The 13,518-nt window shown below is 35.8% G+C and overlaps 1 protein-coding gene across 35 annotated transcripts in view; it reads right to left on the bottom strand.

Moving 5' to 3' along the window:
• The window catches only part of BPTF (bromodomain PHD finger transcription factor), a 141,520-nt gene that overhangs the window by 73,193 nt on the left and 54,809 nt on the right, over nucleotides 1-13,518 (bottom strand). For 31 of the 35 annotated variants that reach the window (XM_070561550.1, XM_070561539.1, XM_070561548.1 and 28 more), the window contains exon 5: nucleotides 12,811-12,999. The exons of the other annotated variants lie outside the window; for them this stretch is intronic. In XM_070561550.1, coding sequence (XP_070417651.1) covers nucleotides 12,811-12,999 — 189 coding nt within the window. The remainder of the gene's footprint in view (nucleotides 1-12,810; nucleotides 13,000-13,518) is intronic. 35 annotated transcript variants of the gene reach the window in all.

Below are 13,518 nucleotides of genomic sequence, written 5' to 3'. Positions count from 1 at the left end.
TTTTGTTTTTATTTACCAAAAAAGCCACTGGAAGAATAACCAAAAATTAATAAAAATGGCTACCCATAAGGAAGGGGAAGGGAATGGTTAGCTAGAGAAAGAAGGGATGGAAGAGAAAATTCTCTGAATATACAGTTACATAGTCTGACTTTGGAATCATGCAAATGTTTTACATTTTTAAAAAATTAAAGTTAGAAATGCTATCTCTAAAAAGTGAAAACAAACTGAAACAAATAAACCTAACTGTCTATCAAGTTGTTGGCATAACCACACAAAGAAAAAAATGTTTCAAGTGATTTTGGAACACAGTATTTTGACTGTATGGCCTTACTGGAACTATGATATAAGGATAAATAAAGAGATGCAAAAAAACCTTACATGCCATTCAGTAGTCTGTCAGCAGTAATACTGGTATTATGAAAATACTATGATACATAAAATAATTTTTATTATTAATGCACATCAGGATATTAATAAAAACATATGACCAGACAGTATCAGGGATAAAGCAAATATGTACTTAAGTTACTGTTGTTAGGAACTAAGGCTTTCACTTTCAGTGCAAGAGAAAAGAGATACAAGTGTAAAAGAAACTAAGTACCCAATCCTCAAACTGAATTTGAAATGTTCACATGAATTGATGGTCTTTTTCTTTTCAAAAACACATATTTCCTAACACTACCCACCAAAAAAGCCTAGAGACAGTGAGAGCCCAAGCGCAGTAAGTACTCCTGGGCGCCTGCTGTGGTCTCTAAATATCACCACCCACTAAAAGGAACCAGGGCTTCTTGCAGGAATGACTGATTCCAGGTCTGGGGCAGGAAATGTATAAGATAAGCCTCAGACAGCTTATTCTGCCAAAAAGCAAGGAAGCTATCAAAGACTACTGGGGTTGCAGCAAAAGACTCAAAGCCAACATGAAGGCGCCCGCACTGGTCAATATAAAAAAAATGAATGACAACTGACTGAAACAAAGTGGATCCATAAAGACCCATGAGTTCAAACTGATACTTAAAATGAGAAAGCCACATTCCTCCTCCAAAAGTCCGTAACTCATGAGTCACCACTGAAGGTAAATGGACACCAACTCCTGGCTAGGAAAACTTGAATTTAAAAGAAATAATAAAGCATTTATCCCTACTTTAACTATATTTCAAGGTATTCAAATAGCCATAGTTAATGATGGGAAATTCTTTACAGAAGAATTCCAGATAAAAAAATACAGAAAAAAATGACAGAATTAGAAATCATCGTATTACAGCCTCCAAACAGATAACTAATTCTGGAAAGATCATCAGTGAATGAGAGGTTAACAGCAAACTTTTCGATGTCACCAGGTGAATTCACTGATCAGTCTCAGCATTTGTAAAGGCGGAACAGACATTATGAGCCTTTCAATGCAATATGATGTGAAGGACCCAGCACACAGCTTATGAAGTATTCTTGCCAGAAACAGTTGTGAATGAATTTAATCAAGCTTTTAGAACAAATGAAACAACACTAAGAGAAAGGAAACACAAATCCTGGATGTGGGATCTTCCACAGGAGGATACACTGGGATTCCTCAACAAGTCAAGAGCATATGAAACAAAAAAGTCACGGAAGGGGAGAGTGTTCTAGATTAAGAGACTCAAGAGATATGATATGTCATGTCATGGGGGACCTTATTTGGAGTTATTTCAAATACAGCAAATGTAAAAAACTAAAAAATTTTCAAGTGAGGAAATTTAAATTGACTGAATAGTCGATGATATTAGGGAACTGTCAATTTTATTAGAATGATAATGGCACTGTAATTACATAAAAAAATGGCCATATTCTTTAGAGATGTATGTAGGATTGATATAACATGATGTCTGGGATTTTCTTAAAATACTGCAGTAGGAAAGAAACTCACATCAATAAGAAAGGGGATAAATAAACTGTGGTACAGCTACACAGAGGAACATCATAATGCAGTTCATATGAAAGAACTCCAGCAACATACAACATTCTTTTAGTAATATAAAGTAAAAAAATTAATTTCCAAAAAGTTACACTTAACACAACACACTTAATAAGATATACTTAAGAAAATACACTTGCTGTAAAATTTAAAACAACTAAAACAGAAATACATAGTTTTTAGCAAATCATGCAGATCACCTCAATGAAGCAAAGCTATGTGGGTTATACATCACTTTGACCTCCAGTTTCAACTCGTTAATTCTACTGGGTGTCCCTTATAAAAAGGAAAGAAGGTAACAATGGACACAGGATTCAGGGTGCCCGTCACTTCAGGTTGGGGACAGGGAGGCAGGGAGTGGGATCAGGGATATGGTCAGACGCAGCTTAGTTTCAAAGCAGGACTTAGCTTTTTGTTTTGGGCTATAGGTTCCTGAGTGTTTGACTCATTATTAAAGATAATTTAAAACCTGAATAAATAAATTAAGGAAGACTGTGCAATGACCAACGATGAGTATAATTAATTAGGGATTATGATTTATCTAATACAATATACCTGGCACCAAAGGGGGAACACTTTTTAAATTTGAGCCCAAAAAAAGGGGAGGAAAAAGGAGTTTTTTTAAAAAAAAAGCATGGGGGAAGCAAGAATGACAAAATCTTGGTCATTTTTTAATCTAAGTGTTAAATATATGGGGAATCATTATACTATTCTCTTGACTTTTGTGTATGTTGGAAAATTTTCATAATAAAAAAATTTTATATGAAAGCTAGAAATGGCAGATTTAAAATCTGACAGCTACAAACCATTAACACAATCAACTTACTCATGTTGGGAAAACATATATTTGAAAGAAAAGAAGTCAGTCTCACACAAATAACATCGAATTCCTCACTAATCATTCCTTTTACAGCTGTAGATCTAGATTTGTAAAGTGCAGTATTCCTAATTTATAACTGTCTAAAAACCATCTTCGCAAATAATGCAATAGTATATAAAGATACCCCCTCACTATGAACTCAGAGTTCAGAGCACATTTTCTCATAGAAAGGTAAGAAAAAGTGATTAGGTTTTAGACCAGCCCACAAAAACATTTTCAGTACATAATATACCCAAGTATGGTTTTAACGAAGAAAAATTTCTTGGATAGTAACTTAAGAGATACTGACTATATTCGTCTTAAAATACTTCATAGAAAGTGCTCTATGCTATTAGGGAGATAATGGTACTTCATAAAGAATAGAAATGAAGGGGCCAGTCCCGTGGCCAAGTGGTTCAAGTTGCATGCGCCCTGCTTCGGTGGCCTGGGTTTCCAGGTTCAGATCCTGGGCACGGACCTATTCCACTCATCAGCCATGCTGTGGAAGCATCCCACATACAAAGTAGAGGAAGAAGGGCATATATGTTAGCTCAGTGCGAATCTTCCTCACACACACACAAAAAGAACAGAACAGACAATCAATCCCCTACAAGGTATTCTGATCTAAAAAAAAAACTATTAACCCATTGAAGAGAAACTGAGTTCAGATTCTATCCATTTAAACTTTCAAGGTGTTAGTGAGCTGAGGACTATCACAAACTCATAATACACAGTTTTTTGGTTAATTTGTCCCAAGTTAAGATCCAAACAAATGCAAAACAATGTTTTCCTCCATTTCAGTTTAGAACACTGGTTATGTTTTTTAAAAATAACTTCTCTAGAACTCTTCACCTCTTTATTTCATTAGGCTACTGAGTTAAGGAAATCTCAAGCATGTACTTCAAAACACCACAAAGAAAGTCTCACCTACCTACATGTGTGTTTTAATCCACACAGTGCAAATGTTCCAGCCCTAAAGCAAATATTAAAGGCTTTGGTATTTACAATACTATTTTCACTGGACATCATAAACACTGTAAATGAATAACAGGAAACTTTTTGTAGTTATCCTGCAAACCGAAATTATATATAGACCTTGAACTTCAACTTTTGAACATAAATACCAAAGCTTAAAAAACAAAAAATTCTCAGCAAAAAATTACAAAGAAAAAAGTAACTTTCCTACTTGAAGGTAAAAGGGGACTTTTTTAAAAGGAAAGCATGAGGTAAAATACATAACCAGAATACAGAAGACTAGAAACTAAAAACAAACACATGAAAAAGAATAAGCAAGAAGCCTATTTAACTGCAGACCCTCCTAACTATTACCAACCACCTCAGTAAGGCACCAGTGTGGCAGAAGGCGTCAGTTCAGCACCAGTATCCACAGCCTCTTATCCACTGAATTTCTCTTGTAATAAAATTCAAAACTAAAACAAAGTACTATCTTTTAAGATGTCATTATCCAAAAAAGTTAAGAAATAGGTTAAGTCAATGTGTTCTTACAGTTCAACTCTATAAATATTAGAGTTTCAATATGTCCATGGAAACACTTTCAAAGCAATTACAGTTACTGAAATAAAGCCAGTTTTATCTATTACTGATATTTTCCTAATCTCAGGGATTAAATATAGAAGCATAACTTCAATAAAAGAAATGCTGTCTACAGTGTATGTTTGAATACAGATTTCCAACAGTGGATTTGAGTTTAAGATGCTAGCAAGATATGTGCCCCTTATAAATTTAAAATTCAACATTCTGGTAAAAAAAAAAGTTCCTAATCTAAAATCCAGGACAAAAGTGCAATTCTGAAATTGAGCCTTTTGTTAACTACAAAAAAGTTACACTGAATACTAAACAGCATACTTGCTATTTGGGGTCGTTTTTGGCAACATAACCATTTTCATGAACTAAAGTGAAATGTCTGGAATGCCGATGCAGAGGGAAAAAAATCTGAGGAACAGGTCTTAATAGCTTAACTTCTTAAAGTGATGTCTACCAATCTTTCCTTAAATGCGGCCCAACTTTTCAGTTTAAGCCTCAGTCTTAGCCACATAAAACCTCTCTGATCACTGATCATACCCAATATGAAATCTGCCCAATTTTTCTTATGTTCTCACTCCCATAAATTTGTAATTTTTACTTTGCATAATGTCATCTATCATATGAAAATGATAGAGCTCTCTCACAAGACTTCATTATAAGATATAGCTTGAAATAATACACACATTTCCAAAGAAATTCTAAAATAAATGTATTTCTAAAGAGATTCTGAAGATGTATTTCTAAAAAGATTTTAAATTCTCAGATTATTTTTTAAAATCTTTCTATTCCACAAAAGGTATACAATACAAACACAAACCAAAAGAAAGTTGCTGTACTTTAGAAATGTTAAAGATAAGACATTACACAATGATAAAGTTAATCCAATGAGAAAACATAAAAATTATGTGCACCTAATAACATAGTTTTAAACTATACAATGCAAAACTGAAAAAAATTGAGAGAAAAAGGCAACCCCACAGTAAATAATTAGAAATAATTTTAAAACATCTTGCACAGAGAAAAACAAAATGTAACAAGGATACAGATTTGAACAATCTTGACCCGGGCAGCTAATTTTTGACAAAGGAGCCAAGAACATATAATAGAGAAAGGAAGGTCTCTTCAATAAGTGGTGGTGGGAAAACTGGACAGCCACATGCAAAAAAGAACGAAAGTAGACCATTATCTGACACTATACATAAAAATTAACTCAAAATGGACTAAAGACTTGAATGTAAGACCTGAAACCATAAAACTCCTAGAAGAAAATAGGCAGTACGCTCTTTGACATTGGTCTTAACAGTATCTTTTTTAATGTCTCTTCTGCCAAGGAAAACAAAGGAAAAATAATAACAAATGGGACTACACCAAACTAAAAAGCTTCTGCTCACCAAAAGAAACCACTGACAAAATGAAAAGACAACATATTGATGGGGAAAAGGTATTTGCAATAATATATCTGATAAAGGATTAAAATCCAAAATACATAAAGAACTCATACAACTCAACAACAACAAAACAAACAACCTGATCAAAATATGGGCAGAGGATCTGAATACGCATATTTTCAAAGAAGATATACAGGTGGCCAACAGGCACATGAAAAGATGTTCCACATAACTAATTATTACAGAAATGCAAATCAAAACTACGAGTAGGGCCAGCCCCATGGCCGAGTGGTTAGGTTGTTGCACTCCACTTCGGCAGCCCAGGGTTTTGCTGGTTCAGATCCTGGGCGCGGACGTGGCACCACTCCTTAGGCCATGCTGAGGCAGCGTCCCATATGCCACAACTAGAAGAACCCACAACTAAAATATACAACTAGGTACTGGGGGGATTTGGGGAGAAAGAGAGAGAGAAAAAAAAAAAAGAAGACTGGCAACAGGTGTTAGCTCAGGTGCCAATCTTTAAAAAACAAAACAACACACTACAATGAGATATCACACCATTCCTGTCAGAATGGCTATTATTAAAAAGACAAAATAACAAGTGTTGGAAAGGATGTGGAGAAAAGGAATGGGAATGCAACTGATGCAGCCAATATGGAAAACTAGTAAGGAGATTCCTCAAAAAATCAAAAATAGAAACACCATACGATCCAGCTATTCCATTTCTGGATACTTATCCAAAGAACACAAAAACTAATTAAAAAAGAAGATGTATCCCTCTATTCACTGCAGCATTATTCACAACAGCCAAGACCTGGAAGCAACCTAAGTGCTCATGAACAGATCAACGGATAAAGAAGATGCGATATATATACATACAATGGAATACTACTCAGCCATAAAAAAAAGATGGAATCTTGCCATTTGCCACAACATGGATGGACCTTGAGGGTATTATGCTAAGCGAATTTAGTCAGAGAGAGAAAGACAATTACTGCATGATTTCACTCATATGTGAAAGATAAACACACACACACAGATAAGGAGAACAGACTAGTGGTTACCAGAGGGGAAGGGTGTGGGTGGGGGTGTGAAAGGGGGAAAGGGGCACATGTGTACAGTGACGGATGGAAACCAGACTTTTGGTGGTGAACAAGATGCAGTCTATACAAAAGTTGAAATATGACGTACACCTGAATTTATATAATGTTATAAGACAATGTTACCTCAATAAGAATTAAAAAAAATAAAAACCTTGATCTAATTTCCTGTACTGCACCAACAATTAAAAATGCATATCCTCTTCAAGTGTACATGGGACATTTATCAACATTAACCAAACGCTGGACCATAAAACAAGCCTCAACAAGTCTTAAAGGACATAAATCATGTATAGAATGTTCTCTGACTACAGTAGGTTAAACTAGAAATCAATAACAAAAAGATAACCAGAAAATCTCCAAATGTTTGGGTATTAAGCAGTATATTTCTAAACAAGCAATGGGTTTAAAACAAAAAACAACAAAAAAAATACATCATAATGGAAATTAGAAAATACTTGAAATTGAATGATAAGAACAATATAACCTAAAAAAGTTCATGGGATGTAGCTACAGTAGTATACAGAGGGAAACTTATAGCCTTGACAGCAGACATCGAAAAAATAAATAAAAACTAAAAATCATCAAAGCATTCATCTTAAGAAGCTAAGGGAAAAGATAATAAAGAGGGTGTAAGAAACTTCTGGAGGTGATGGACACATTTATACCACACATTGTGGTGATGGTTTCAAGGGTCCATATTTATCTCCAAACTTATCAGTTGTATCACTAAATATGTACAGCTTTTTGTATGTCAATTACACCTCAATAAAATAATTCTTTTAAAAAATCAGCAGGGGGGAAAATGCACAAAAATTCAAAGAAAATAAAAGGAAGGAAATACTAAAGATAAGATCAGAAATAAACAATGAAAAAAACCCCAAATACATACAACAGAGAGGATCAACAAAGCCAAAAGTTATTTCTTTAAAAAGACTAATAAAAGGGCTGGCCCAAGGGCATAGTGGTTAAGTTTGCATGCTCCACTTTGGCAACCCAGGGTTCACAGGTTTGGATCCCGGGTGCAGACCTACGCACGACTCATCAAGCCATGCTGTGGCAGCATCCCATGTACAAAACAGAAGAAGACAGGCACAGATGTTAGCTCACAAACAATCTTCCTCCAGCAAAAACAGGCAGATACGCAACAGATATTAGCTCAGGGCCAATCTTCATCACCAGAAAGAAAGAAAGAAAGAAGGGAGAGGGAGAGAGGGAATCTAGAGGGAGAGAGGGAAAGGGCGAGAGAGAAAGAGAGAAAGACTAATAAAAATTGTTAACTGTCTTGTGAGATTAACAAAGAATAGAGAAGGAATTTCTGGATTGGAAAAAGAGAACATCACTACAGATCCTGTAGACATTTAAAAGATAGAATGTTATTATGCCAATAATACTTAAAATTTAAATGAAATGGCTAGATTCCTAGAAAAATGCAACTAAAACTGACATTAGAAAATACAAAGAGCCCACTATCTACCAATGAAATGAAATCTACCACTGATAACTTTCCCACAGTGAGAACTCCAGGACCAGATGACTTCAGCAAACATTTAAGGAATAAATAATACCAACCCACAAAAACTCTTGCAGACAGTAAGAAAAGTGGGAACTTATCTCAACTCATTTTATGAGGCCAGTATAATCCTGACCCCAAAGCCTGACGTGGACATTATCAGAGACGAGAAATTGCAAGCCAATCTCACTCATGAAAGTACATACAAAAATTTTAAACAAAATATTAATAAACTAGACACAACAAAACAGAAGAATGAAATTACATCACAACCAATTTGTATTTATTCCAGGAATATGAGATTGGGTTAACACTTAAAAAAATCAATGTAGGAACTTCTGCTTCCAGTCAAGATGGAGTAGAGGGACTGGATTTACCTTTCCTCATGAAACAACCACAAACAAAAGAAGAGACCACTTAATAGAAAATGAACAAAGGAACCAACACGCACTTCACAAAAGATACCCAAATGCCCTGGCGGCACACACACACACAAACGTGCTCAACATCCTTAGTCATCAGGGAACTGCAAGTTCAAACAATAAGATATTCTTACATTCCTACCAGAATGGCTTAAGTAAAAAATTTTTAAAAAAGGAAAGAACGACACTGATGTTACCAAGTGTTGACAAGGATATAGAGCAGTTAGAAATCTCACACACTGTTGGTGAAGTGTCAACTTGCACCACCACTCCGGAAAACTGTCTATCTATTAAAGATGAGCAAGCACAAACTGAACGACACAGAGAATGCACAACTAGATTTATACTTCTAGAAATGTACATATATAAGCACAAGAAATATGTAAATGAATATTCATAGTAGCATTATTCATAATGGTCCCAAACTCGAATGCCCATTCAAATGCCCAATAACACAGAAAATGGCTAATAAAGTTGTTATGTATCTATGTAATGGAACATCATACTGTAACAAAAAAGAATGAACTGCTACAAGCAACATCTGGATGGCTTTCTCTGACATACGGCTGAGGTAAAAAAAATCAGACATCAAAAACTACATACTGTATGATTCCATTTAATTTTATTTTTTAAAGGCAATACTAATCAGTGGTGATAGAGTCAAGACAGTCAACACCTTTGTAGGGGTGAGAGTAGTGGTGGCTCGGAGGAGGCCCGATGTGTTTACACAGGTGTGTTCACTTTGTAAATATCCATCAAGCTGTTTACTTAATAATGTGCACTTTACCATATGTTACACTTTAATTAAAAAGTTTACCAAAAACTATCTTTCCATACCACTTTCCACTCTGCTGGTATCTTTCACTGATAAGCTTTAGTCATTAAATTAGGTGCCGAAATACATTCTGAAGGTTTAGAAAAGAAAATCAAGTGAGATGTCTTCTATCATGGCTACTGTTCTTCATCTACCTAGAATAATTCCCCCTCCCCAATTCTTCGAGCAGCACATGTCATCTACTGACCACAGGGTGGTCAACAGTGGTAAGAGAGATTGGTCCAGGTATACTACAAAGGACCTAGCACACCGCCAAGCACAGCGCAGGCACTCAATAAATAATCAGTTGAATAAATGAGCGCAGAGAGAGAGACAGAAACAGAAGGAAGGAGAGAGATGTGTTTTAGCCTTCCAAGGGAGAGAACCCTACGGTTAGGCCTGTCTCCAACCCAGCAGAACGGAAAGCCCTCAAGGGCTTTGACTTGGTCTATTTTGGTCACTGACACATCCCCACTAGCATATGCTGGTGTCATAAGTTCTTAAGTCAGGGATCTCTTAAAATGTTTATCCACTTCATAAAAGTACCGAATTCCTCTTAAAACTTGGTGTGATATGTTTAATATATGTCTTTAGAAATGCCTCTCACAATGTTTTAGAAACAAGCATGAGGCTATCTGGTTTTAGGTTTGGTTTTGCTTTTGGTCCAGTGATGAAAGGAACTTTGCTTTAGTAAACGGTGAGGGCTGCAGTTTACCACAGGGACAGCATCCTCAGCTTTACAGCACTCTCCTCCTGATAAGGACCCCAAACCCACTCTGACGACAGCTACTGACAACTGTCACTTGCACCCATTCTAGCTTCCTTAAAACTTCTTGTTCAGGTTCTCATCTAAATAAATTTTTCATGACATATACATGAAAAAACCACTTGAATTGCAAAGTTTAAATGCAAGAGATCTCATTTACAAGAATTACGTTGATTAACCACTGCTGTTATCAGTAAAAGTCTAATTCAACTCACCCACTTTCTCATTCTTTTCTCGCTAGGCTTTCTCACTCTTACAAAGAACTGACTGCAGACAGCAGTAACAAGAGCATCCAACATTTCTCAAGCAGTTACTATGTCGGGTACTACACTAAGTGCTTTACACACATTATTTCGCTGGGCACTCTAAAAATGCAAATCAGATCCTAGGATAAGAGTTTCTCCCTTAAACCATTCTAATAACAAAAGAGCGAATATCTCAGAGAAATTAATAAACTAGTAATAAATAGCAAAAAAAGCTAAAATCTAACCATAGTTGTTAACTCAACTGTGTTTGGTTTAAAAATCAAACAACTGGGGCTGGCCCCGTGGCCGAGTGGTTAACTTCGCACGCTCCGCTGCAGGCGGCCCAGTGTTTCGTTGGTTCGAATCCTGGGCGCGGACATGGCACTGCTCGTCAAGCCACACTGAGGCAGCATCCCACATGCCACAACTAGAAGGGCCCACAACGAAGAATATACAACTATGTACTGGGGGTCTTTGGGGAGAAAAAGGAAAAAAAAAAAAATCAAACAACTAACTAGTATATACATTAAGTAGCAATCAATCTAAAAGGACAAATAATATTTTAAGAAGTATTTACTAAGAATGTAATAATTCCAATAAAAATGGAATTTTTTTCCACATTATAATGGGGCTAGTACTCTACTTGCAAACTTTCAACCACGAATATGTGAAAGTCAGAATGATGCACTATTTTAACTGGACAGGACTGAGAGATCTAACCATAGAATTATAGAAGTGATTTGTAGATCTCTGAGTTTCTCCAGTGCCTTCAACAAGGACTCTCACTGAAATCATCTCTGACAGGTATTTAGTGAAGGCATCTAGTGAAAGGGAATTTATTACTTCTATTTTCTAAACAGCTCTAATTTGAAGGAAGTTGTTAACATTTGGTCAAAATGTTCTTCACTATTATTGCTACTTGACTCAATAGCCTACACTTCAAAGAACAAGTCTGATCTCCCACCCCCAGCACCTCAGCGCCTCAAGGACTTGAGGACAATTACATTATTTCCACCCGTAGCTTCTCTAGGCTAAAAAAGTTGTTCTTTATTCATTTCACCAAATAGCACAGTTTCCAGACTTTTCTTCACCTTAGTGACCAGTCTCTCATTAGAACAAAACAGGTTGGGCTTATTGTTGTGATTCTTTTGGACCCTACACAGACATCCCTGCAGGTAGCCTAATGTTACACGGGTGTTTTCAGAAATGGCTCAACTGTTTACAAGCAATCACTTGAAAGCAGTCCCCACGAGAACGGTTGATTACCAAAACCCTTCAGGTTACAAAACAGGAACACTGAGGCCTTGGAAGATTCAATGACATTAACTCAGGGGCCAAAGCAGCTCCAGAATCACGTCTTCCAAGTACTAGTGCTGTCTCCTTCACAACACGCCACAATCACAGGCTCGCATAAAATGTAGCAACGACAGTACTGAAAGTCTGAAAATACGAATGCGTGGGAAAAAAACACACGGAGAAAAATAAGGATTTCCATCAAGGTATTAATTACAAATCTTGATTTTTTATGGGATTATCAGCATTAATTTTCTTGTTTTGCTCACCTTAATTTTCTAATTCGTTTTTTGAAAACATATAGCTCCTACAACAAAAATTCTTTCATTTTTAAAAAAGGCAAAAGGAAAGGCATAATGACGTTCTCGGTGTGATATAACTTACTTCGAGTATAATTTTAATTTTAAAAAGCTTAAAATATGAATTACTAGTTAACATATTTTTATGTCAAGATATATCTTGCAAAAAAGTGTTTTGTGACAATGGTTTTCTATCATAACATTATGGTTTGAAATGTTATTAAACTACATGAGCACATGCAAACATGAAATTAATTTGTTAGTACATACAGAAGTGAAATGGTCAAATCATTCAACACCAAGCCATTAGTATGTTAAGTTCTCAAAACCAAAATATCTGCCACTATGGTCTGGTGATAAAATATACAAATAAGTCTATTAGACAAAAACAGCTATATGAACTTTAAAAAGCATGAAGATTATGATGAGTTTCAAGCACTAACTGCAAGAACATTTGTCAAACTTCACATGTTAGGTGAAATTTAGCAATCCGGGATGGCACTCACGTAAGCAAGCAGCATGAATGAACACATACTTTAAGGCTGGAGGTGACATTCAGCTCTTACTACAAAAGGGAAGGATTCCCCCCATTACAGAGGCATTGATACACTGCCCTCTGACCTGGCACATCCTGGGGGAGCTCAGATGTCACCTTCTTCTCTGCCATGTTGCTGCTATCATGGGTTTCTGAGAGACACCCCACAGGACTCCTCCCTTCAGAGGGACTAGTCTCTTCCGAAGAAGCATTTGTTGTGTTGTCGCCAAGATTTGCTGACACAGAGTTACCTTTATCCCCAACTTCTGTTGGCTCTACAGTAAAATGCACAACAAAACTTTAAAGATATCTTTAAAATTGCTTTAGCATAAACGGCCACATTCAATCAACTACTAAAAATGAATGATCACCAAAAAAATCCCTGCTTTTATTTGATGGCCATTTTGAAGCAATTAAATTCTGGGATATTTTTCCAGTAGGCAATCCAAAGAGTACTGAAGAATATTTAATATATTAAGAATGTTTAAGTAATATAAAAACGAGCATATTTTATCACATACACAAGTGTATATTCTGGTATAAAAATAGTGATTTTTCACCAACAAACCTAATAGGGAAATGGCATCTTATTAGGAAGTATAAATAGAGATACGAGTATAACATTATAGCAAACCCACGAATACATAAAACTCATTACAATGATTATGCATCTTACAAGAGGGAAGGGTATCTTAACCTCTTTAGGAATGTAAAATTAAATAGTTGTTTGTAATAAAAAAGATTCCTTTTCATTTTGCAAGTAAAATTGGAGATTTCATAAGTAACACTGATGA

Source organism: Equus przewalskii, chromosome 10, assembly GCF_037783145.1.
Source record: "Equus przewalskii isolate Varuska chromosome 10, EquPr2, whole genome shotgun sequence".
In the NCBI taxonomy this organism is placed as follows: Eukaryota; Metazoa; Chordata; class Mammalia; order Perissodactyla; family Equidae; genus Equus; species Equus przewalskii.
Note: the sequence above shows the minus strand (reverse complement) of the source record. Positions and strands in the feature narration are given on the sequence as shown.